Below are 22,383 nucleotides of genomic sequence, written 5' to 3'. Positions count from 1 at the left end.
ATATTTTGGTCATTATCGAAGACCAAACCTAACTGACCGTTGCTCGGTCTTGAGTTTTTTACAATACAATTCAGTCTTGAGTTTTTGATAATTGAATTTCCTTAGAGACCGAAAGACCAAATTGAATTAACTGAATAGATCAAATGTCCGCGCCTACCGGCTATGGGAACAAGGACATTCTGTTTTCCTTGACTTCGCTGGTGGGTATAGATGGCTAAACTTAACGATACATCTTCATTGTCATTTCTAAATGTTGCTGATGTAGAAAAGAGAGAAAAAATAGAGAGGAGAGTCAAATATATAATAATCGAAAGATACTTTGATTTTTTTCAAACTTAAAATTTTTTAAGTTTGAATATTATTATAGAAAATAAAGCAGTATTTTCAAAATAAAAAATATAAGTTCACAATATATTCAATGTTAAAAATTTTACTGTTGTAAATATTACCATATTTTTCTATAATTTAGTTAAACTTTAAGAAGTTTGACTTTAAAAAAGCAAAACAACTTATATAGTAGGAAACGAACGGAGTATTTGGCTCAATCTCAATAGAATTATATGTTATGTTAGGATGTATCTCATCTTTATCGATTGGACATATCATAGATAACATTAAAAAATACCTATGTATAACTTCTCACGGACGTCTTTTTAAACATTACCAATTTGGGCAAGTTGTTCTGCATTTCTGCACGCTAACTCGCAAGTAATAACTAATGAGTAATGACGCTGTACGTGCTAATTGTCCTGGAAGTTGACCTTGACTCCTTGAACAGCTTAATTAGTTGGATAATATAAGCTTTAACATTAAAATTGGAATTTGTTAGTCAGAAAAATCATGCCGTGATCCTGTACCATTATTAATTATTTGGTTCATGCATGGACTTCGTGCGCTTGCATGCTATATATATGATCGATCATTATTATTAATCCTAGATCTGTATCTTTGATTGTTCCAACTTCCAACGACATCACAATGGGCTCAATAAGATGGGGTCTGGCCTTCGCTGTGGTGCTATCAACTATAGCTGAAATGGCCTCGACAACCTCCGCCGGGACCGATCCTAACAAGACGGTCGTCGAGGAGGTCACCGGCTGGCTCCGCCTCTACTCCGACGGCACCGTCCAGCGGCTGACACCGCCGGGTGCCGAGCCCTTCACTGCCATCGTCCAGCCCTACGCCGAGCCACGCAACGGCGTCACCGTGCACGATGTTACCACGGCCAGCGGTGTAGACGTCCGCCTCTACCTCCGGGAGCCGGCAGCGGTGCCCCGGCGACGGCGCCCTCTCCTCGTACACTTCCATGGCGGTGGGTTCTGTGTCTCTCGTCCATCGTGGGCGCTCTACCACAACTTCTATGCCCCTCTCGTTGGTAAGCTCGACGTGGCCGGCATCGTCTCCGTCTTCCTCCCTCTTGCGCCCGAGCACCGCCTCCCTGCTGCCATCGACGCCGGCCATGCTGCGCTCCTCTGGCTCCGCGACGTCGCATGCAACAAAGGTGGAAACGATGGTGCGCACCTTGACCCGGCGGTGGAACGCCTCCGTGACGACGCCGACTTCTCGCGCGTGTTCCTCATCGGCGACAGCTCCGGCGGCAACCTCGTGCACCTCGTGGCAGCACGCGCAGCGAAGGACGCCGCCGGGGCGCCGCCTCTCCACCCGGTGAGGCTCGCTGGTGGGGTGCTTCTCAGTCCGGGCTTCGCTCGGGAGAAGAAGAGCCGGTCGGAGCTCGAGAAGCCGCCGAACTTGTTCCTGACGGAGGAGATGGTGGACAAGTTACTGTTGCTCGCGGTGCCGGTGGGGATGAACAAGGACAGCCCGTACACCTCGCCGTTGCTTGCGGCGGAGGCGGTGGCGCACCTGCAGATGCCGCCGATGCTGCTGATGGTGGCGGAGCAGGATTTGCTGCGTGACCCCCAGGTGGAGTACGGCGAGGCCATGGTGCACGCCGGGAAGGTGGTGGAGACGGTGGTCAGCCGAGGCGCGGTGGCGCACATCTTCTACCTCAACTTCTTCGCGGTGGAGTCCGATCAACTCACGGCGGAGCGGACCAGTGAGCTCATTGGCACCATCAAGGCATTCATTAACAGGCACTGATCATCCTCCCTTCTACTACGTGATTTGCAAGGCATCGTGCATGCCTTGCATGTATCGTGTGATACTGTAATTCGTACGTGCGTGCCTGTCCAAATGGCATTTAGCCAAGCATTCGCCGTTTGATATGTTTGTATATTTTTCGAATTTCAGTTCTGTGTGTATGTTATTTGTGCCTTATTTGGTCGGTTTGGTGAATGTTTCGTACTAGCTAGTTCCCTATTCCTGCGTAAATAAAATTGAGTATATGTATGGTATATGAATCAATATTTACACACGTTTTGTTTGCCAAGAATAGGATTGCTTAATTAACAATGGAGTTTTTTTTAACTAAAGAAGAAGTGATTTTTTATTATGAAGCGGAATTCAGCTCCTATACCCTGAATGGTATCTTAAAATGATTACTCGTTTTGAGATGATATTCCTTAAGATACCATATTATTAACACAAAAGGGTACATTTAGGTGCTATATATTCTCAAGGTACTAAGATTTTACAATAAAAGATTGATAAATCTGGGAATTCTTTTAAGGATGGTAAAATATCTTGTTTATGTAGGTTCATCAATGATATGACCTTCTAAATATAGTTTGTAGTAAAGACATTTTATAATGGGCTCTCTTTTATAATCTAAGGGGATATCATATCTCAGCTGTCCACTACGTGTGATATAATAACTGGAAAAAGTTGGTACCTCCTGATACCTTATGCTCGCAAGACTAGGTATCGATTTCAGATTCTGAAGGTGGAAAGGTAATTCCATAATTCATGTCAATCCTTTATTCTTCACTCACTCTCGAGCCAGATGTCATTGGTCAGTGTCTCTTCCACTCCTTCTCATGCGAGGCCGATATAGATGGACATCAGGCCTGCCCAGCCCGACATGGCCCAAGCACGACCATGCTTGTGCCTACTCCTGCCGGGCCGGCACGGCCCAATAACCACACCGGGCAATGCGGTGCCGGCCCACGGGATGCACCGACCGCCCAGGCATGGCCCAATAAGCCTCGGGTCATGTTGGGCCAGCCCGACAACACGATAGGCCGAAGCATAAGCAAGTTTAGATTTTCTCCCTTACCTCTTAGGGTTGCGCGAATAAGTCTGTACCTCTCATTTTGGGCTAAGCTTTATATAACTAAATTAAGTCTATTTTATGTTCTTTAGTATTTTTTTTATCTATCGGGCTGACCCACGTTACAAGGCATTGCCCCAGGTACGACCCAACAGTCGGACTAGGCCGTGCTCAGCCCAGCCCAGATGGCCGTGCTATGGGCTGGGCCATCGGGCCTTGGGCCATATGGCAATCTATATATAGACCCCAATGACCGCATAGTGGCTACTCCTATTGTGCACGGATGCCGTTGCCCGCCGTCATCTCCTCCGCTTCAACTCGAATGTGGATTCATCATTCTCATCATACATGCATGGATGACAAGATAATTGTGCTCCGGTTTAGGTGGAATTGCTCCTAATGATGCTCCAGAAAGCCGGCAATCAATTAGCATACTGTTGCTGCTAAGTTCTAGCTCACGTCGGTCCACAACGTTGAAGGCTTTGCTAGCATATGCAATTGAATTGTTGGCTTGTGGGTGCCACAAGATCGACTAGTCATGGGCATGCATTGTTTACAACCGAATGCCAATCATGCCCCTATAAAATAAATGGTCATTTGCACATCCTGGTCTCTCGTGCAGTGGGCACAGCGAGAACAAAATTTCTATCGAAGTACTGCAATGAGCTCGATAGATTCATAGGTCTGTCTAGTCCTAGCCATATATGAAATTACGTGTGTGTATGCAATGACGTATGCTAACTGACGCCAGTGGTAGCTCTAAATTGATTTACAATGACATTAATTACTGATTGGGTCATGTTTATAAAGTGGCATGGATATATTTTGCTGATCTCGAAAAGAGACAGAAAACGCGAAGACGTCGAAGAGTAGAGCAAGTATATTTGACTAATGGCAGAACAACGTTGTATGCTCATGATAGGATGCTATATAAGTTTCACATGCATTGCACGCGTCTGGCGTCTCTGCTCTATCGATTCTTTTTTCCAGAGATCTGTATAGATCTCTAGAAAAATATGATCCCCTATATTAATTGTCTTCAATCCTGTATTTTTCCATGCCAGTTCTCTTGAATTTTTGGACTTAATTTCAGCACGTCTCTCACCAGTTCAGATCGAGGGATAATAACGACCCAGGTTCAGTTTTGATTCGAATAAATTGAAAACTAATGGCACCGGACTGCAACTGCACGTACTAATTAAGTTCCGAAGGTTGACTTAAGCACCTAAGTAGTAATTATTTATCGTGTAATGCCTAAGTTTTTCCATGGAATTTGGATTTACATGTAAGAAAACACTTGCTTCGATTATTACATCCCGTTGTTTAATCATGGACTTTGTGCATTGGCATGTTATCTGATCATTAATACGATCTCTATGTAACTTCCAACGCTATAGTTTCGAACAATAAAACGAACACTTCCAACGTTACAGCTCTGTGGGCTTTAAATAGCTGAGGTCTTCCCCCTGGTGCCACCGTGTTAGTAAGTTAGCAACAACAGCAGAAATGCCCTCATGGGCACTCTACCATGAGTTTTAATTATGCCCATCTCGCCGCAAAGCTCGACATCGCCGGCGTCGTCTCCGTATTCCTCCCACTTGCACCCGAGCACCGCCTGCCCGCGGCCATTGACGCTATCTGGTCATGCCGCAGTACTTCTCTGGCTGCAGGACGTCGCTTGTGGCAAGGACGTTACAAACAACAATGACCATGCTGAACGTACCAACGGTGGAACACGCCTGCGCGATGAGGGGCTGACTTCTCACGTGTGTTCCTCATTGGCGACAGCGCCGGCGGCAACCTAGCTTGTGCACCTTGTGGCGGCACGCGCGCGGCCAAAGGTGACATTCCCTCTGATCTCCACCAGGTGAAGCTCGCCGGCGGGATTCTTCTCCATCCGGGCTTTGTCAAGGAGGAGAAGAGCCGATCGGAGCTCGAGAAACCCCCCGGCATGTTCCTGACGGAGGAGATGGTCGACAAGTTGCTGGCGCTCGGGTTGCCGGTGGATCGAGGCGAACAAGGATAGCCCGTACACGTCGCCGTTGCTGGCAGCGGAGGCAGTTGCACACCTGCAGATGCCGCCGATGCTGCTGATGGTGGCGGGGCAGGACTTGCTCCATGACACCCACGTGGAGGACTTGCCCTACCTCAAACCAGCACTACCTCATCGCCGCGCCCCTCCGATGGCCTGAATTTTTTTACTGTACCTCCAATCAATATGTATCGTTCATTTGGTTTAATCTGACGGTGGAGATAAAAGTTACTACCTCCTAGGTGTTGGGAAATAGGAAGTTCATAGGTAGAATGGTAAAAGACGTAAAAGGTATAAACTAATCATATATTTTAAATATAGCAATCAGACAATTAGTTTTCAAATATCTCTATTCAAAATATGGCAGACTCCGGCGCGGCCAGGCAAGAGCACGATACCTTGCTTCAGCATAAGTGTTTCCAATGAAGAGGAACATAGCACATACACGATAATCTACTAGACAATTGCTGCAAAGAACTTTGACATCATCTATTACAACTTTAAAGCTATGCAAAATTAGACTTGACAAGAATAATTACCAATTTAACATATTATCCAGCTGTTGTAAGTTTAATTAATCCACTATGCCTAGCTAGCATGAATCATGCACGTACTACCGTGAATTAATCAAAGAAAATGCACAAGCAAAGGGTCTAAGCCTGCTGCTGAGTTCTTGGCCGGTATGATCGCGTCGATATTGCCGGGTGATGTTTCTCTGTTGGCCAACGCCACATAGATCAATGGTGATGTTTCCCTTGTTATTTCTTAAAAAAAAGTCTAAAATACCCATACTAATCAACAGTGAGATTTATGTTATACTACACTACTACTACCTCCTCTGCTAGTAAAATGTACCGTAAAATTAATTTCATCCTATAAAAGAATGTCACTTTGTTTTTATATAATATGTTACTCCATAAGTTATACATGTTTAAGTTCAATCTATACAGATTGAAAGAAAAAATGGTATTAATCAGTGAGGGATATCAAGCGATATGAAAAACCATATCTTCTCCAGCTCACACTGTGCCATCCCCAACATCCCTCGAGTGAAAGCTACTTCAGTGAAAAAAATGCAGCTTCACTGGGAGAGGGGGGAAAAAAAGCGGCACCAGCGATGTGCTTTCGCTTGGTCACTGGTGTTCGGTCGTCGTCGTCGTTCTCGGCAGAAAAGATCTCGTGCTAGCGATATTTGAAGTGCAGTTTGATCTATCTAACGGCTATCGTTAGTCAACTCCATGAGATTAGGGTAATCGCAGTTGACTAACTTTAGCAAAATATACGGAACTCAAACGAATAAAATAAACAAATTAACTAAAGTTGATCGAGCAGCCTGAAGTTGGCTTTGGACAGAGACATTCCAACCCCACATTGCTGTGTATTCCATTACCATATACACCGATCCATAACTTACCGGAGCAAAATAGTGTCCTATATTCCAGATAGTTTTGAGAGACAGGCCGACTGACATCATCTTCTTATTGGAGTTAATAAGAGTTTGGTGGAGTTAACTAAAGTTGAGCAGCCTTAAGTTGGTTTTGGACGGAGACATTCCAACCACATTGCTGTGTATTCCATATATATCAATCCACAACTTAGTGGAGCAAACTAATGGTCCTATATTCTAGATAGTTTTGAGAGGGCAGACCGACAGACACCATCTTCTTATTGGAAGAGTTTGGTGGGTGCAGCTAGTGTTTGTCCAATCTCCATTAGTTGCCCAATCGATCCAGCAAAGGCCACCATTTCCTATCTAAATTTATATTCCCTTCGAGTTTTTTATACAACTCTGTTGATTTGTATATTTATGTTTAATAATTTATCTTATTAAAAAAATATAAATATAATTATTTGTTATAATTTAATTTATTATTATAGGAATTTCAATATGACTTATAATTTTGTATATTTAAATAAAAATTTTTAATAAGACGAACGGTCAAATGTAGATCAAAAGTCAATGACGTCACTAAAAAATTAAGAAAGTATACGTTAAAGCTTTATTAAAGCTAGACCGAGACGAAAGGACTCATCAAGACTCAAGAAAAATTAAGGCTCAAACAGATCACCGACGACGTCAAGCTAGCGCGTCCACACGAGGTACGTTTGCGCGCGAAATTTGCAAGTTATTTCAGCTAGCAACTGGTGCTGCACTGCTGCGTCTATAAGATGCACGTTGATCAGCTAGCTTTGTTAATTTCACAGCTTCCACTGGTTTACCTACCTGCAATAGCTTAGCTGCCATGGCGACATTGCCACAGATGGCCGCCACCAAGGAGCAGCAAGAGGCAGCTAACCCGGCCAGGGTGCTGGTCGAGTCCGTCACGAACTGGATCCGCGTCTACTCCGACGACTCCGTCGACCGGCTGTGCCCGCCGGAGGCTGCCCCTTTCATGGAAATCGTCCGGCCGTATGAGGAGCCACGTGACGGGGTCACCGTCCACGACGTCGCCACGGACCGTGGCGTCGACGTCCGCCTCTACCTCACGGCGCCGGAGGAGGAGGAGCCTACGACGATGGCCCGGCGCCGTCGCCGCCCGGTTCTACTTCATTTCCACGGCGGCGCCTTCTGCGTCTCCCACGCAGCGTGGTCGCTTTACCATCACTTCTACGCCCGCCTCACCGTGGAGCTCGACGTCGCGGGCATCGTCTCCGTCGTCCTCCCGCTCGCGCCGGAGCACCGCCTCCCCGCCGCCATTGACGCCGGCCACGCCGCCCTGCTCTGGCTGCGTGACGTCGCGTCCGGCGGTAGCTCCAATGTTGCGCTCGACCCTGCGGTGGAACGTCTCCGCAGCGCCGCCGACTTCTCCCGCGTGTTCCTCATCGGCGACAGCGCGGGCGGCGTCCTCGTGCACAACGTGGCGGCACGCGCCGGCGAGGCTGGGGCGGAGCCCCTCGACCCGATACGCCTCGCCGGCGGGGTCCTCCTCCACCCCGGGTTCATCGGGCCGGAGAAGAGCCGGTCGGAGCTGGAGAACCCGCCTACCCCGCTCATGACGCAGGAGACGGTGGACAAGTTCGTGATGCTGGCGCTGCCGGTAGGAACCACCGGCAGGGACCACCCGTACACGTCTCCGGCGGCGGCAGCAAGGGCGGCGGAGGGCGCGCGGCTGCCACCGATGCTGCTGATGGTCGCGGAGGAGGACATGCTGCGTGATCCGCAGGTGGAGTACGGAGAGGCCATGGCGCGCGCGGGGAAGGCGGTGGAGACGGTGCTCAGCCGCGGCCGCGGGATCGGCCACGTATTCTACCTCAACTGGTTCGCGGTGGAGTCCGACCCCGTCGCGGCGGCGCGGGCACGGGAGCTCGTCGATGCCGTCAAGAGCTTCGTCGATAGCCACTGATTTGCTGCTGTGTTTTTTTTACTCGGTTCCAAGTCTTTATCGGTGTCGATCTGCTTGTACGTCTGAGTTTGTGTCGAAGTCCAGTACCACCATCGCAATGTCGCTGCGTTGAGGCCCCGTTTAGTTCCAAAAAATTTTCTCCCAAAATACATCGAATCTTTAGACACCTAAATAGAACATTAAATTAAACATAAATAAAACGAAAAACTAATTGCACAGTCATGTTAGAAATCGTAAGACAAATCTTTTAAGCCTAATTAATCCATAATTAGTCATAAGTGCTATAGTAACCCATATGCGCTGATAACGGATTAATTAGGCTTAAAAGATTCGTCTCGTGGTTTCTAGGCGAGCCGTGAAATTCGTTTTTTCATTCATGTTCGAAAAACACTTCCGACATTCAATCAAACGTTTAATGTGATATCAAAATATTTCATTTCCCCGACCAAACACCTCCTTAAACAGTTTAAGTTTCCCGCGCAACGAATACGTGCCTTCGTCTCTCCCGCGGAACAGAAGATACACGTACGCGGAGCACATTGAACGACAGTAATTGAATAAGTTGGTCTCAGAATATAATCTATGAAGAAATAATGGTTTGAACCTTTCCCAAATGTGAAGTCATTTCCAGTAGGATAAAAACAGTAGGATAAAAGTTCTCACCAAAACAAGAGGCTATAATTACCGTTACAGGATTATTTCGAAAGTTGACTGGTACAGATGCAGAGTTGGTAATAGAGACTTACTGCTACCTTAACTAGCAAAAGTGGTCAAATAAACACATACACTGAACTCTTCCTCCGAAGAAAACCCGTTGCTAACTTTATAGATCAGGCATTCCAATTTCAGCCTTGGCATCATAGGTTTTCTCCAGCACAAGGTCAATTGGTGTATCCTTCGGGCCAGCTGCATGAATGAAACAAAATTGCGAAATTTAGTTTCCTCAGAAATCAAATATACAGCATATGCAGGGTAATATATTGCTAGGAATAGAATGCATTTGCTCAAATATCAGTAGAACTGGAATTTTCCCATAGCAAAAATAGATAGTTATGTAACAAATATATTTAATATTTTGACACCAAGTTGTAACGTTGCCGTGAACAGATCAGAATTCTTTCAGGTTGTACTATTACTAACTACTATTACATTCAATCACACAACAATCAATCCCAAGTAAAATATCATAAGAGGAAACATCTATAGTAGTGACTATGCATGATTTCATGGTACCCGAGGTTACTATAAGCACTTTTGTTAGTATTTATTGAAAGGGACAGATATTTAGGATTTGTTTGATTGGTGGACTAGGTGGGATGGGTTAGTTCCATCCCTGTTTTACAGGATAGGTTGGTTCCATTTTTTTGATTTGTTAGAGGGATAGGTTGAACCTTGTTTTTTGTTTGGTTGAAGGCATGAGATGGAATGGATTGAACCCATTGCATGTTTAGTTCAAGGGATGAACTTGAGATGCTTGGATATGATTACCTTCCCATTATAAGTTGGTGAGGTTACCTCTTATATCCAAAATAAAAATATTTAATGCTAGAATTAATATATGAATAAACTAAAGTAATTAAATATATAGTTATTCATTTAAAATATTCTAAATAATTTTAATAAAATAAAAGCCTCCTTATCTGCAAAAAAACAACTTGTGAAAAAAAATTAGAGAGGCATCATGTTCCGAATATGCATCAAAATCTATGGCAAGCACATCCTGGTCGCCGTCCTCATGTGCAGCCACAGCAAGCGCAAATTGACAGCAAGCAAGCCACATGCGCCCTCCGCGGCCTCCTCATGTCGGCCTCCTGTGCAGTCCCCGCCGTCGGCAACCACAGCAACCCCGCCACCACCAGCGCCCTCCCCCGCTGGCCATGCCCAGAGCAAGCATCCACAGCAAGCAAAAACATTGCCCTCCCCAGCAGCAACCACAGCAAAAAAAACATTGCTGCCGGCAAGCAAAAAATAGGCAGCCTCCGCAGCAGCAACCACATCCTGACAGCCGGGTGCGCCCACCCCGCTGCCACCCTGTGCCCTTCCCCGTCGGCCATGGCCACATGCGCCCAGCCCCGCCGCCACCTGCGCCCACCCCGCCGCCACCAGCGCCAAACCCAGCGGCCGGCCGCTAGCTCCTTGGACGCCGCCGGACGCCAGCCCCTGGACGGCCGCAAGTTCACGACGAGAGGAGAAAGAGGAGGTGCCGATACGGCGATACCCTCACCCAGTCACCCCCTGTGCGTGCACGCGATGAAACTAGGTTCGATCCGTCCGGACAATTTGGTGGGATAGGTTGGATCCAGATCTGAGAGAAATATTCTCTTTTAGGAGCAACATATCCCAACCACTCACGAATTAAACAAAGCTTAGAATGAGTTGGCTCTATCTTATCAAACACACTATTAGTACTTAGGAGACATACGTGATGTAGGTGTTGGCTTTCTTCGTTCCTTCAAAATTTCTGGCCTAGGTATCATAACACCAGATGCATTCATTCCTCTAGCAAACCTGACTTTAGTTCCATCTTCCAAATACTTGTATCCAATCTTACCTGGTTTCCTGTAGCTAACATTGTGCGGATAATTTACTCCTTTTCAAGTAAGATGCAGTAGAAATGGAAGATAAAAAAATATGTCTAGATATCATGAAAGAACAATTAAGCATCGTACCCAGGATCAAGTACTTGAACATTTGAAACATGAAGTGGGGCTTCAATTGAGAAAATCCCACCTGTATATCCTTCCCCTTGCTTAATATGCTTCTTAACCTGAAATGGCATAAACACACAATTACTATAAAATTCCTATGTACAACAGAGAACACTCACATACATAAGACTAGAAAAATATTATGGGTTGTTACTTGTTACTAATTATAGCTGCCTAGTAGCCAGCAAGAAAAATGTAACATGTAACAATAACATAAAAGACCTGAGGTTTTTACAGTTTCACCATTCTTCGTTGCCATCCACTAAAATCAATTCCTCAATATCAAACTGGAAGCAACTAATTCGGTACTAATTTGCTATGGCATACAAATCATACACACACATGATATACAAAAGAGATACAACATGTACCAGGATGCAGTACATAAAACAAAAGGATCCAGTAGACATCTACAAATTCTGATTATACTATGCCTACTGGTACATGCGAAATTATTTTACTACTACTACCTTTTTTTGATAATGCAAAGCTAAATTGTTGAGTAAAACACCACCCAGCACTCATAGATACGACGAAATACAAAAGGCACCCAGTTTCTCTGGATACAAACTATCTTCATATCTATGCTATCCTTATACAACAATGGGTGTATGCTCGGAGGAATAATATTATGTTATGAGTATTTACAATTTCTAGTTGACATGAACATCACTCTAATGAAAATTAGTTGAGCTTATATTTGTTACAGCAGTTTACAGCTCCTAATACTAATATGAACTCTGGAAAAGGGGGAAATATGTATCAATTCGTATCAGGCTAAATAATAAGTGATTTTTTTCTAGGATAGTTAAATCGATAGCACAAAACTATGAAATCATTCGACCAATCAAACCCAAAACCGACGTAGGGTTTGATAATAACTCGACGAGGGTGCATCAGTATAGTCTATAGCAATACATTACCAGATTCTTTCCCTCGACAATGACACGGTTTTGCGACCGGATGACCCGCTTGATGAGCCCGCTCTTCCCCTTATCCTTGCCTCTTATGATCATCACCTGGAAGCAAACAGAGAGAAATTGGAGATTTTGCGAGAACATATAGGGGACGAGGAGGAAAGCTGGGGGAAAGAGATTCACATTGTCACCGCAGAGGATCTTCCAGTGCCTGATGAGCTTCTCCGTAGCCTTCCACCCCATCCTTCCTCTGCTAGATCCCTCCTCTCTTCCAGCAACTTCGGGGCTCGGATGCGGCGGAGATGGGGGTGCGGCGGCGGCGGCGAGAGAGGCGACGCACAGCACTCCCGCACTGACGAGGCTGGTGCAGTGCCAGATCAAAATGGACCGAGAAGAATGCTACGGTATTTTTAAATGGGCCGTTATGCCTCAAGAAACACTGTACTACGGAGTACTAGTTTAGAATAAGTCTATCAAAGGTCCCTAAACTTAAATGCGAGTTTGTATTTCGTCCCTTTACCGTAATGCCATAAATATGTACCCATAAACTTAGAGAATCTGTTAAAAAAAGTTTCTCGGCAGTATTGATCCACTTTTAACCGGTTTTGTTGACGTGACGACGAGTGGGTCCCACGTATCAGAATTTTTTATTTTTACTCCCTCCTCCTCTCCTTACTCTCCTCTCTCTTTCTCGCTTCCTATCCTCTCTTCTTCCTAAATCCTAACTTCCTCCTCCAGAGCACGTCGACGGGGGGCGGTGGCGGCTGGGCTGGCGGCGGCGGCGCGGGAAGGCGGCCGCGCGGCGGTGGCGGGCGTCGGCCGGTGCGGGAGGGTAGCGAAGATGGCGGGCGGGCCGCGCGCTGCGTCACGCACGCGGCGCTGGTGGAGCGCGGCACCGCGCTCGCCGACCGCCTGGAGGTCGCACGCTCGCTGCTCGGCGAGAACGCCAACACCATCACGCGGTCCAGCTACGGGCCCGTGTGGCGCCTCCTCCGCCGCAACCTCATCGCCGAGACGCGTCGCGTGTCCGTCTCTTCGCGCCTGCGCGCTCCTGGGTTCGCCGCGTGCTCGTCGAGAAGCTCGCGGTCGCGGGTTTGGGCTCGGACCCCGCGGCGCCCGGCGTGGTGGAGACGTTCCGGTACGCCATGTTCTGCCTCCTCGTACTCATGTGCTTCGGCGAGAGGCTCGACGAGGTTGCGGTGCACGCCATCGGCGCCGCGCTTGCCGCCGCCGTCCCGCACCGAGCCGTCCATGCCGGCGCTTGCCGCCTGCGCCTGCTGTCGCCACCTGCGCTCCAGCCACCGGCCTGGATGGGGAGGGGAGAAAGGGGATTTTTTTATTTTCTTATTAGGCTTATTAGGCTGACAAGTGACCCCATATTTTATTGAATACTTTTTTCTGACTTGGCAACTGACATGTAGGTCCCATGATTTTTTTAAATATTTTTTTTTCTGACTAGGATGCCACATCAGCAAAACTACACTCTAATACTGCTGAGGGATCTAATTTGAACGGTTTTTGTAATTTCAAGGGTCAACATTTCTAGTATTGCGGTCGAGGGATGATTTTGATACTTCGTGACAATTTGAGAGACCTAAAATGAACTTATTTCTACTAGTTTTGGACCAAGTGGGCTTATGGGCCTTGTATGTTTGGGACTCTTCTAAATTGGAAAAGGAAAAAAAAACATTTTCTGAAAGGCATTCTCGATACATGTTAAATGATCTCACATTAAAGAATTCTCATTAAATTGTCTTGTGTTTGTCAACTTTCTTTTTCTCTGGATTTGAAATGGTCGGCTTCGTCGTCAGCTGTGCAGCTATTGACAAGTGTTACGGACTAGTTGTAGTTGATTCTGTTTGTAGTTAATCAAATTCTTAATGCTCGGATCACACGCAGAATCAGTTGACCAACTAAGCAAAATGAGTACTAGCATCAACAGAGCAATTGCTGGTACAGTTCAGCAACTGATCGATCAATCAAGAGCTGAAGCACACCACACGTAAAGCGTCCACGACGATGGACAGACGCACGTCACGGCAACAACCAAGAACTTTATTAGTACCCACCAACTGCTCGATGCCTTTCCTCTACGCGCGCGCGCCCACCACCGCCGGCGTCACACACCTCGCAAAGCCGCGGCATCAAAGCTTCCGCTCCTGCCTCGCCCAAATGGGCGGCGCCGGTGACGATGGCGACAAGGTTCCCGTCGGCAATGACAAGAGCACCGCTTCGGCCATGGAGGTTGTGTCGTCGTCTTCTTCTTCTCCGGCGCCGGCGCCGTCCGTGCTCAAGTCGGTGCTGCTCTCCTACGCGTACGTGAGCGTGTGGATCACACTGAGCTTCTCGGTGATCGTGTACAACAAGTACATCCTCGACCCCAAGATGTACAACTGGCCCTTCCCCGTCTCCCTCACCATGATCCACATGGCCTTCTGCGCCTCCCTCGCCGTCGTGCTCGTCCGCGTCCTCCGCGTCGTCGCCGTGCCGGCGTCGCCGCCTATGACGCCCAGCCTCTACGCCGCCTCCGTCGTGCCCATCGGCGCGCTGTACGCGCTCTCGCTCTGGTTCTCCAACTCCGCCTACATCTACCTCTCCGTCTCCTTCATCCAGATGCTCAAGGCGCTCATGCCCGTCGCCGTCTACTCCCTCGCCGTCGCCTTCCGCACCGACTCCTTCCGCCGCGCCTCCATGCTCAACATGCTCGGCATATCCGCGGGCGTCGCCGTCGCCGCCTACGGCGAGGCGCGGTTCGACGCGTTCGGCGTCCTACTGCAGCTCGCCGCCGTCGCCGCCGAGGCCACGCGGCTCGTGCTCATCCAGATACTGCTCACCTCCAAGGGCATGTCGCTGAACCCCATCACCTCGCTCTACTACATCGCGCCGTGCTGCCTGGTGTTCCTGACCGTGCCATGGTACTTCGTCGAGCTGCCGAGGCTGCGTGCCGCCGCTGCAGTCGCCGTCCGGCCCAACGTGTTCGTGTTCGGGACGAACTCGCTGTGCGCGTTCGCGCTCAACCTGGCGGTGTTCCTGCTGGTGGGGAAGACGTCGGCGCTGACCATGAACGTGGCCGGCGTCGTGAAGGACTGGCTGCTCATCGCCTTCTCCTGGACGGTGATCAAGGACATCGTCACGCCGGTCAACCTGGTCGGCTATGGCATTGCCTTCCTCGGCGTCGCCTACTACAACCATGCCAAGCTGCAGGGGCTCAAGGCCAAGGAGGTCGAGAGGACGGCCGCGTCAATGGCCGCAGCGAAGGGCGGTGACGCAGAAGCCGGGGCGCGCCTGCTACCGGAGAAAGACGCCGGTGATCAGAAGAACTGATCAAAGTCACCAACACACATAATACATTACTGAAAGTTTCTGAATCAACGGGCATCTTTTTTTTTCATCTTTAGGGTGCCTGAAAATGTGGTTTAATTGATTCACGATCAACTTCAAACGGCTTATTTGTGCTTGTAACCATTCATGATTTAGATAATAGAAATGATCGGTGATTTGAAATATGCATGCTATGTTGCTATTCTAAATATTCAGACATCATATAAAAACTCATTGCTTCTGGGCACTTCTAACATCGACTGCATTTGCAATTTCGTTTGATTGTAGTTAATCGTAGCATTTGTCTATTGGTTGTGCAACACTCTATATGTAGCAAAGTATACTCATTGGCTTGAAGAAACATTTCTATGTATGAATGATTTAGGCTCCTTTCCATCAGAACAAGACAAGTCACATTGGTGCATGATGCAATACTGCAGAGAGCTTCAAGCTTCCTAATCGATCGGCTGATAACTTTAGGTGTACTCAAAGTGCAACAAGAAAAGCCCCCCAAAACAACCAAGTGTGCAAAGGAAAGGACAGTGTTGTTATAAGTCACTGTGAGTGACTAGTAGGTTTGGGTTGTTAAAAAAATTGCTAACTCCCTACTAGTACAAGTGCACAACTGCTACTGTTATATAGGAAAATGCTCCTAAACCCTACACACGCACTAGTCACTCAAAATTTTGTTTAGTTTCACTCAAAGCTAACAGGAAGAATCCAATACATTAAGTTCTGTCCAATCATATTTGCATACGCCCTCTGGTTTTGTAATTATTGATGTTTTGGATAACATGCATCATAGTCTCCAAAACATATTTTTATTATAGTTTTCTATTATAATATAAAAATCAACCAAATATTTAATTGTATGAAAACACTATGTAAGACTAATCTATACATCATACTCCAGTGATTTCAGACCAAGTATCTTGAAAGTGGGAGTAATTGATCACATCCTTTCAGCTGTGTTAATATAGTACTAGTATATTCATTCATCGTGATTAATCTTTCATTTCGCAACACATAGGAGGCCCATCCGGGCCAAAGTAATTTTTTTTTATATGGGTCATCATGTTGTATAGGTCTCAGTGGTATTTTCTAGAGGATTTATTTATTTTATTTATTAAATAATTAAATTTAATTTTGCATTTCAAATTTTCACATAACTATACTCCTGCAAGGCGGAATGCTGACGTGACAAACGACCACCGGCCAGGAGGGACGGCCGGCAACGACGGATTGGCCCATTTTGTATTTAGCCCCTTGCCGCCAGAGGGCGGAAAGGGGCGAAATGCAAAATGTCTGCGGGCGTCCGGGAACTTTTCGTAATTGAACCGCGGTTTAATACATATATGTATAACGGATATAATTATTTAATCACAAGTACTACTTGGTTCAGTGGTCGCAAAAGTTCGTGGGTGCCCGCAAACATTTGTATTTACTCCCTTGCCACCCTTACGGAGGGCGAGAATGGTTAAATGCAAAATGAACCGACCCGTCGTCGTCGGCCGTCCCTCCGGTGGCCGTTTGCCAAGTTAGAATTCCGCCCCCTTAGAGGACGGCAGGAGGTTAGTCCTATGAATTTTTTAAATACAAAATTAAATTTCAAATTATTTAATAAATAAAATTCAAAATTCAAAAAAAATATTTTCTAGATGAGGCCGAAACGTGGGCTGACAGTAATTGTCTCTAATCTTTAAATTTTCCAAAAAAAGAGGACGGCGATGGGATGGAAAAATTTGCAGTCCAGCCCCATGAGGCCATGATTTGTTTCATGCTCGATGAAAAGTGCAATTTCCTCCCACTATCGTTTTTCTCTCAGTCCTCTCTCTCCCGTACCGGCAGGGAGGCAGCGCCTCGCCACACCACAGCACCAAGGTGGCGGTCGGCCGGCCGGCCGGCCGGTGAGCTCCCCTCTCCGCGCTCTCCCTTGCGGTTGCGGCTGCCCCGGACGGGCTCCTCGCGGCTTGTTGGGAGTGGTAGTTTAATAGCAGATTCCTCCTGTCTCGTTTCCCGTCTCTCCTCCTCCCGGCTTCGCCCGCCGCCTGCGCCGATCTCCCGCGAGCCAGGGGCCCTGTCGTCCTGCATCCTCACCGGTGAGCATCCATCCATCCGTTACGCAGCCACATCCTTTTTTTTTCCCTCCCTTTTCTGGAATTTCATCATAAACCCTAGATAAGTTCTCTTCTGGATCGGGCTTAATTTGCATTAATAGCATTAAGGAAAACTAATAACAGTTCTTTTTTTTTGTTCCCAAGAAGTTTAGGGGTTCAACTGAATCCCCATGCCCCACGTTATGTTCGCGCCTGCTTCATCTAGTTTGTTTGTTGAGGCCCTTGGTCCATTAGGCCCTGTTTCTTTCAGCTTGAGATTATTATAATCCAGATTATTGAGAGTAAGCTGAAAAAAACAGACAACTTATTGAAATAGCTTATTATAATCTAGAGCCCAACTTATTATAATCTGATAAGCTCATTTAGGTGAGCTTTTTTTAGCTTATTGGCTGAAAAATTACCCACCATGCCACCCACTCCCTCTTTAGACTTGCAAACCCAATAATCTATACTCTAATAATTTAGAAAAGAAACAACTCACAGCTTATTCCACTACAGATTATAACAATCTAGCTTATAATAATCTAACTCAATAATCTAGATTATAATAATCTTAAGCCGAAAGAAACAGGGCCTTAGCCTGAGACCCTTAAATTGGATTTATGTTAGTGTATGAGAAGTGTAATGTGCTGGACGGTGCCGGTGATTTATGTTTCTTGATGAAAAATGGAGCTGGCCAGCGTGTTACCCTCTGTATTTAAGATCCTGAAGATTAAGCATTGACATATTTCACATGCTAGATTCAAGTTAATTGCTTGCAGTATGAAAATTATCCCATTTGGCATTTTGTCCATTCTTTGTTATAGGTCAGACTATCAACTGCTATCATGTTCATCAGTTAGAATTAGATTTTACTCTACTTTAGATAGCATACTATACATTGTACTATATTTCTCATCGTGCTTTTATTCCTGTGTTTTTTTTCCTTTTTCTTTCCCATCCATTTCATGGAATATTGGCATCGTTCTATTGCACATCATCAGCTTATTGATTGTACTTCACATTGCATCATCTTTGCTTCCCCTCTTATGCATCTGTCCATGCTTATCGGGGATTGTATCTTGAGAACCTCCCCTATAATCCTTGTGACCATACCGCCGTTTCTTTGTTTGTTCCTTAAAAGATCTCTTTCTATCCAGTTGGATACCATGGCTGCATCCTGTTTGGGATTATTGCATAACAACTGCTCTAGTTTTTTCGGTTATTTTTCTTCCTATCCTTGTATCATCACTTTGCTCTCCCAATATTGTTGGCTCCTGTGCTCTTTCCAAAGTTGCCTTGGAACTTTGAGCTTTTCAAGATGCCAAGGAGGACAGAAAATGCTGCTTCTGCCAATTCAGTTGAACCAACCAAACCAGAAGAATGCTTGGAGTTTGATGAGGAGGAGGAGGTAGAAGAGGAGGAAATTGAATATGAAGAAATTGAGGAGGAGGTAGAGGAGGAGGAGGAGGATGAAGATGTTGTAGAGGAAGTTGAGGAGGAAGAAGAGGAATCTGATGAAACTGAAGTTTCACATGAAGTTGATGCTAGACATACCAGTGAAAGTAAATTTAAAGGTGTTCACCAGAAGGATGGTATTGAAAAAGAAAATTACGCTGAGCTTTTAGCTCTTCCTCCACATGGTTCTGAAGTATATGTTGGGGGCATCTCCAGTGATATATCTTCTCAAGATCTGAAGAAATTATGTGAACCAGTTGGAGAAGTTGTTGAAGTACTGCCTACATTACTTATTTTATGTTTTCATTCGGCTTGTTCTTTTATGCATTACATACTCTCCCGTTTTGCTGTAGGTGAGAATGATGAAAGGAAAGGACGATAGCAGGGGATATGCTTTTGTTACTTTTAGAACTAAAGATTTGGCATTAGAGGCTGTCCGAGAATTGAACAATGCAAAACTGAAGGTTCGTTTTCTGTTGAACTTGAAAGTTGATTTATGCTGTCTCATATCCAATGTCCATACTCCATACTGTCACTCTGTCAGTGGCATTGAGCACCCTAAGCTTGATAAAGCAACTTTATACATTTCTACTGCACTTTTTTTGGCAGTTTCCAAATGCGAACTGGCAAAGAACAAAATAGTGATTTTAGTCAAATATTATCATGCAATAAGTTTTTCTTATATATTTTATTTAGCCTCATTGAACTGGTATCTGCAGTTAATTTATGTGGATTTTGACATAGCGGATAGCACATTAGAAGCTTACACAATCTCCCATGTATCTGCTTTGCTCCCTGCTTCACCTTGTTTGAAGGAAGAGAGAGAGAGAGAGAGACAGAGAGACAGAGAGAGAGAGAGAGAGATGGAACCTTTCCTATTTTTGCAGTGCGATGGCCGGCTGTTCATGCTTTAGCTGTACTACCTTTTTTCTCTGAAATCAATATCAGCAGTGCAGTCCATCCAATGATAAACCAAATTCTAACTATAGAACTATGACACAATCAAACCCAAATGTACAAAAATGTTGAATTTGTTCATGATTGGGAGTGGTGGTAACTTATGTTTCTACTAATAGTTTTGGAAAACATAGTTTTGCTGCCATGGGCCCATACATGTGGAGTGTATTTCCTAGTTCCCTGTCATAGCTGACAACTGGTCTATCTTGATGTTTTACACCAACTGAATTTTTTCATTATGCTTCTCATTATAGGGAAAGCGTATAAGGGTTTCTTCTTCCCAGGCTAAGAACAAGCTATTCATTGGGAATGTACCCCACAGTTGGACACAGGATGATTTCAGAAAGGCTGTGGAGGAAGTTGGTCCAGGAGTATTAAAAGCTGATCTCATGAAGGTATGGACAGGGTAGTTCAGCAACTTTATTATGCACCCTTGATCTTCTCTATCCTGAAAGATCCTTTGTATTTGTAGGTCTCAAGTACAAATCGCAATCGGGGTTATGGTTTTGTTGAATACTACAACCATGCATGTGCAGAGTATGCAAGGCAGAAGATGTCTACCCCAACATTCAAACTAGATACAAACGCCCCTACTGTCAGCTGGGCAGATCCTAAGAATAATGACTCAGCCTCTACTTCTCAGGTTCGGCCTCTACTTCTCAGTTTAATTAAAAAGTCAGATGACCAATGTTATTTATTCTCAGAATTCTTACACCATGATATTTTATATGAACTTGATTTTTGTGTGTGTGTGATTTTAGGTGAAATCTGTATACGTCAAAAACCTGCCCAAGAATGTTACTCAAGCAGAGCTGAAAAAGCTGTTTGAGCACCATGGTGACATTACAAAAGTTGTTCTTCCTCCTTCAAGAGGAGGTCACGATAATAGGTATGGTTTTGTTCACTTTAAAGATAGGTCCATGGCCATGAGGGCTCTGCAGAACACAGAGAGATATGAGCTTGCTGGTGAGATTTCCTCTTGCCCTGTAATGTTCGACTATGCTTGTCTGGTCTGTTTGGTGCATTGGAGGTCACACATATTTTTCTAACAGGTCAGGTCCTGGATTGCTCACTTGCGAAACCTGCTGCTACTGATAAGAAGGATGAAAGAGTATCACTGCCTAGTTCAAATGGAGCTCCATTGCTCCCTAGTTATCCTCCACTTGGATATGGTATCATGTCAGTACCAAGTGCCTATGGTGTTGCTCCTGCTAGTATTACACAGGTACATGAGTATCATAGAACCCTTTGTCCAATCAACGCACAAGTACATGTAGAAAATTATAATTGATGCCTTTTTAACCATTATGTGCTCTGTATTTTGCAGCCTATGCTGTATGCTCCAAGAGCTCCTCCAGGTCCAGCAATGGTTCCAATGATGTTACCGGATGGCCGTCTCGTATATGTTGTGTAAGTGCTACCATCTGTTCTTCACAAAAACTAATAGGAGTACATGTTATCAGCACGAGATGAGATGAGTGGATCGTGTTCAGTTGACATCAGGTCAGTATTTCCATTCTGATGATACCTTTCTTGCTTGTTGGCAGACAACAGCCTGGTGGGCAGCTGCCGCTGTCTTCGCCTCCGCCACAGCAAGCTGGACGTCATGGCGGCAGTGGAGGACGTCACGGCGGTGGCAGTGGCGGCTCCAGCGGTAGCAGGCCAGGTGCAAAGCGGCAGAGAGGAGATGACACCAGCAGTAGCCGCAACAAAGGCCGGCGCCGCCCGTACTGATAAGATCACCATAGATAGCTAGCACTTAGGTCTAGTGTCGTTGCAGAAAGTTACAAGCAAATCTGGTAGAAATAATCTGTACTGTCTATACTCGTCGATGTGTTAGACTAATGCGTCTTTAGAACAGACTTGGAAATAATAATCTATGCTGTCTGTACTCGTCGATTTATTAGAGTGCATCGTTAGAACAGACTCAGGCTGTACACATTGCAGATTGCTGAAGCTGGTGGTGCACACTGGGACAATAAGCCAGTAGCGGGCCTCTTAAATATTTGCTACCTGTGATAATTAATTTGCTGTCTATGACACGTGGGTTTGGTGTAGCAATTTGTAAAGGAAAGTTACACAATGATATACTGTCCCCACATCTTGCACGGCTTAGCCCCAATTTGTCTACCTTCCGTAGCTGAAGCCATCGCTCCACTCGCCTCGACCATCGCACGATCGATCACCCAATCCATGACCGAAGAATACGGGGGGATTGTTTAGCTGTTTTATAAAAAAACTAAACAATATATTTATAAATAAAAATTATATATGTATTTTTAGTAATCTAAAAGCTAAGGTTAGAAAATAAACTTTGATGAAAAACTTTAAAATCATCCCTAAACTTAAGGTTGAAAATTTAAAATTTAGATTATAAATAT

The 22,383-nt window shown here is 45.6% G+C and overlaps 5 protein-coding genes and 1 pseudogene across 7 annotated transcripts; 5 read left to right on the top strand and 1 right to left on the bottom strand.

The window, feature by feature from the left end:
- Window positions 1-978: 978 nt before the first annotated feature.
- LOC102717210 (probable carboxylesterase 17) lies at window positions 979-2,385 on the top strand. The gene has a single exon (XM_040529104.1). It carries the CDS (start codon window positions 979-981, stop codon window positions 2,098-2,100), a length of 1,122 nt encoding a protein of 373 aa, XP_040385038.1. The 3' UTR covers window positions 2,101-2,385.
- A 2,290-nt stretch (window positions 2,386-4,675) lies between these two features.
- LOC102719073 lies at window positions 4,676-5,361 on the top strand (annotated as a pseudogene).
- A 1,889-nt stretch (window positions 5,362-7,250) lies between these two features.
- On the top strand, window positions 7,251-8,705 carry LOC102716926 (probable carboxylesterase 17). 3 transcript variants are annotated; one of them, XM_040528968.1, is made up of 2 exons: window positions 7,251-7,301; window positions 7,407-8,705. In XM_040528968.1, the coding sequence occupies exon 2, from the start codon at window positions 7,445-7,447 to the stop codon at window positions 8,543-8,545; it is 1,101 nt and encodes a 366-aa protein (XP_040384902.1). In that variant the 5' UTR covers window positions 7,251-7,301; window positions 7,407-7,444; the 3' UTR covers window positions 8,546-8,705. The 3 variants fall into 3 exon arrangements, with proteins under 3 accessions (XP_040384902.1, XP_040384903.1, XP_040384904.1); XM_040528969.1 differs by having other exon boundaries at window positions 7,270-7,301; window positions 7,435-8,705; XM_040528970.1 differs by having other exon boundaries at window positions 7,290-7,301; window positions 7,463-8,705.
- A 489-nt stretch (window positions 8,706-9,194) lies between these two features.
- LOC102716649 (50S ribosomal protein L24-like) lies at window positions 9,195-12,473 on the bottom strand. The gene is made up of 4 exons (XM_015843421.2): window positions 12,177-12,473; window positions 11,215-11,312; window positions 10,968-11,104; window positions 9,195-9,451 (listed from the first exon to the last, which is right to left on the bottom strand). Exons 1-4 carry the CDS (start codon window positions 12,411-12,413, stop codon window positions 9,369-9,371), a joined length of 555 nt encoding a protein of 184 aa, XP_015698907.2. The 5' UTR covers window positions 12,414-12,473; the 3' UTR covers window positions 9,195-9,368.
- A 1,810-nt stretch (window positions 12,474-14,283) lies between these two features.
- LOC102718797 (probable sugar phosphate/phosphate translocator At4g32390) lies at window positions 14,284-15,639 on the top strand. Its single transcript, XM_040528942.1, has one exon. The coding sequence runs from the start codon at window positions 14,343-14,345 to the stop codon at window positions 15,492-15,494; it is 1,152 nt and encodes a 383-aa protein (XP_040384876.1). The 5' UTR covers window positions 14,284-14,342; the 3' UTR covers window positions 15,495-15,639.
- Window positions 15,640-17,306: 1,667 nt separating this feature from the next.
- On the top strand, window positions 17,307-22,106 carry LOC102716372 (heterogeneous nuclear ribonucleoprotein Q-like). The gene is made up of 9 exons (XM_006664783.3): window positions 17,307-17,590; window positions 18,882-19,319; window positions 19,399-19,509; window positions 20,257-20,397; window positions 20,475-20,645; window positions 20,764-20,968; window positions 21,055-21,227; window positions 21,330-21,412; window positions 21,550-22,106. Exons 2-9 carry the CDS (start codon window positions 18,909-18,911, stop codon window positions 21,734-21,736), a joined length of 1,482 nt encoding a protein of 493 aa, XP_006664846.1. The 5' UTR covers window positions 17,307-17,590; window positions 18,882-18,908; the 3' UTR covers window positions 21,737-22,106.
- The last annotated feature ends 277 nt before the right edge of the window (window positions 22,107-22,383 follow it).

This window comes from Oryza brachyantha, chromosome 11 (assembly GCF_000231095.2).
Source record: "Oryza brachyantha chromosome 11, ObraRS2, whole genome shotgun sequence".
In the NCBI taxonomy this organism is placed as follows: Eukaryota; Viridiplantae; Streptophyta; class Magnoliopsida; order Poales; family Poaceae; genus Oryza; species Oryza brachyantha.
This window is presented reverse-complemented; position numbering and strand designations above follow the sequence as displayed.

Excerpts from the sequence above, each read along its gene's own strand:
- LOC102717210 (XM_040529104.1), top strand. The coding sequence starts at position 979 with ATGGGCTCAATAAGATGGGGTCTGGCCTTCGCTGTGGTGCTATCAACT.
- LOC102716926 (XM_040528968.1), top strand. The coding sequence starts at position 7,445 with ATGGCGACATTGCCACAGATGGCCGCCACCAAGGAGCAGCAAGAGGCA.
- LOC102716649 (XM_015843421.2), bottom strand. The coding sequence starts at position 12,413 with ATGGGGTGGAAGGCTACGGAGAAGCTCATCAGGCACTGGAAGATCCTC. Across the intron at positions 11,313-12,176 it reads TTGTCGAGGGAAAGAATCTG|GTTAAGAAGCATATTAAGCA; the intron begins GTAATGTATTGC and ends ATGCCATTTCAG. Across the intron at positions 11,105-11,214 it reads GTTCAAGTACTTGATCCTGG|GAAACCAGGTAAGATTGGAT; the intron begins GTACGATGCTTA and ends TGTTAGCTACAG.
- LOC102718797 (XM_040528942.1), top strand. The coding sequence starts at position 14,343 with ATGGGCGGCGCCGGTGACGATGGCGACAAGGTTCCCGTCGGCAATGAC.
- LOC102716372 (XM_006664783.3), top strand. The coding sequence starts at position 18,909 with ATGCCAAGGAGGACAGAAAATGCTGCTTCTGCCAATTCAGTTGAACCA. Across the intron at positions 20,646-20,763 it reads ACTCAGCCTCTACTTCTCAG|GTGAAATCTGTATACGTCAA; the intron begins GTTCGGCCTCTA and ends GTGTGATTTTAG. Across the intron at positions 21,228-21,329 it reads CTCCTGCTAGTATTACACAG|CCTATGCTGTATGCTCCAAG; the intron begins GTACATGAGTAT and ends TGTATTTTGCAG.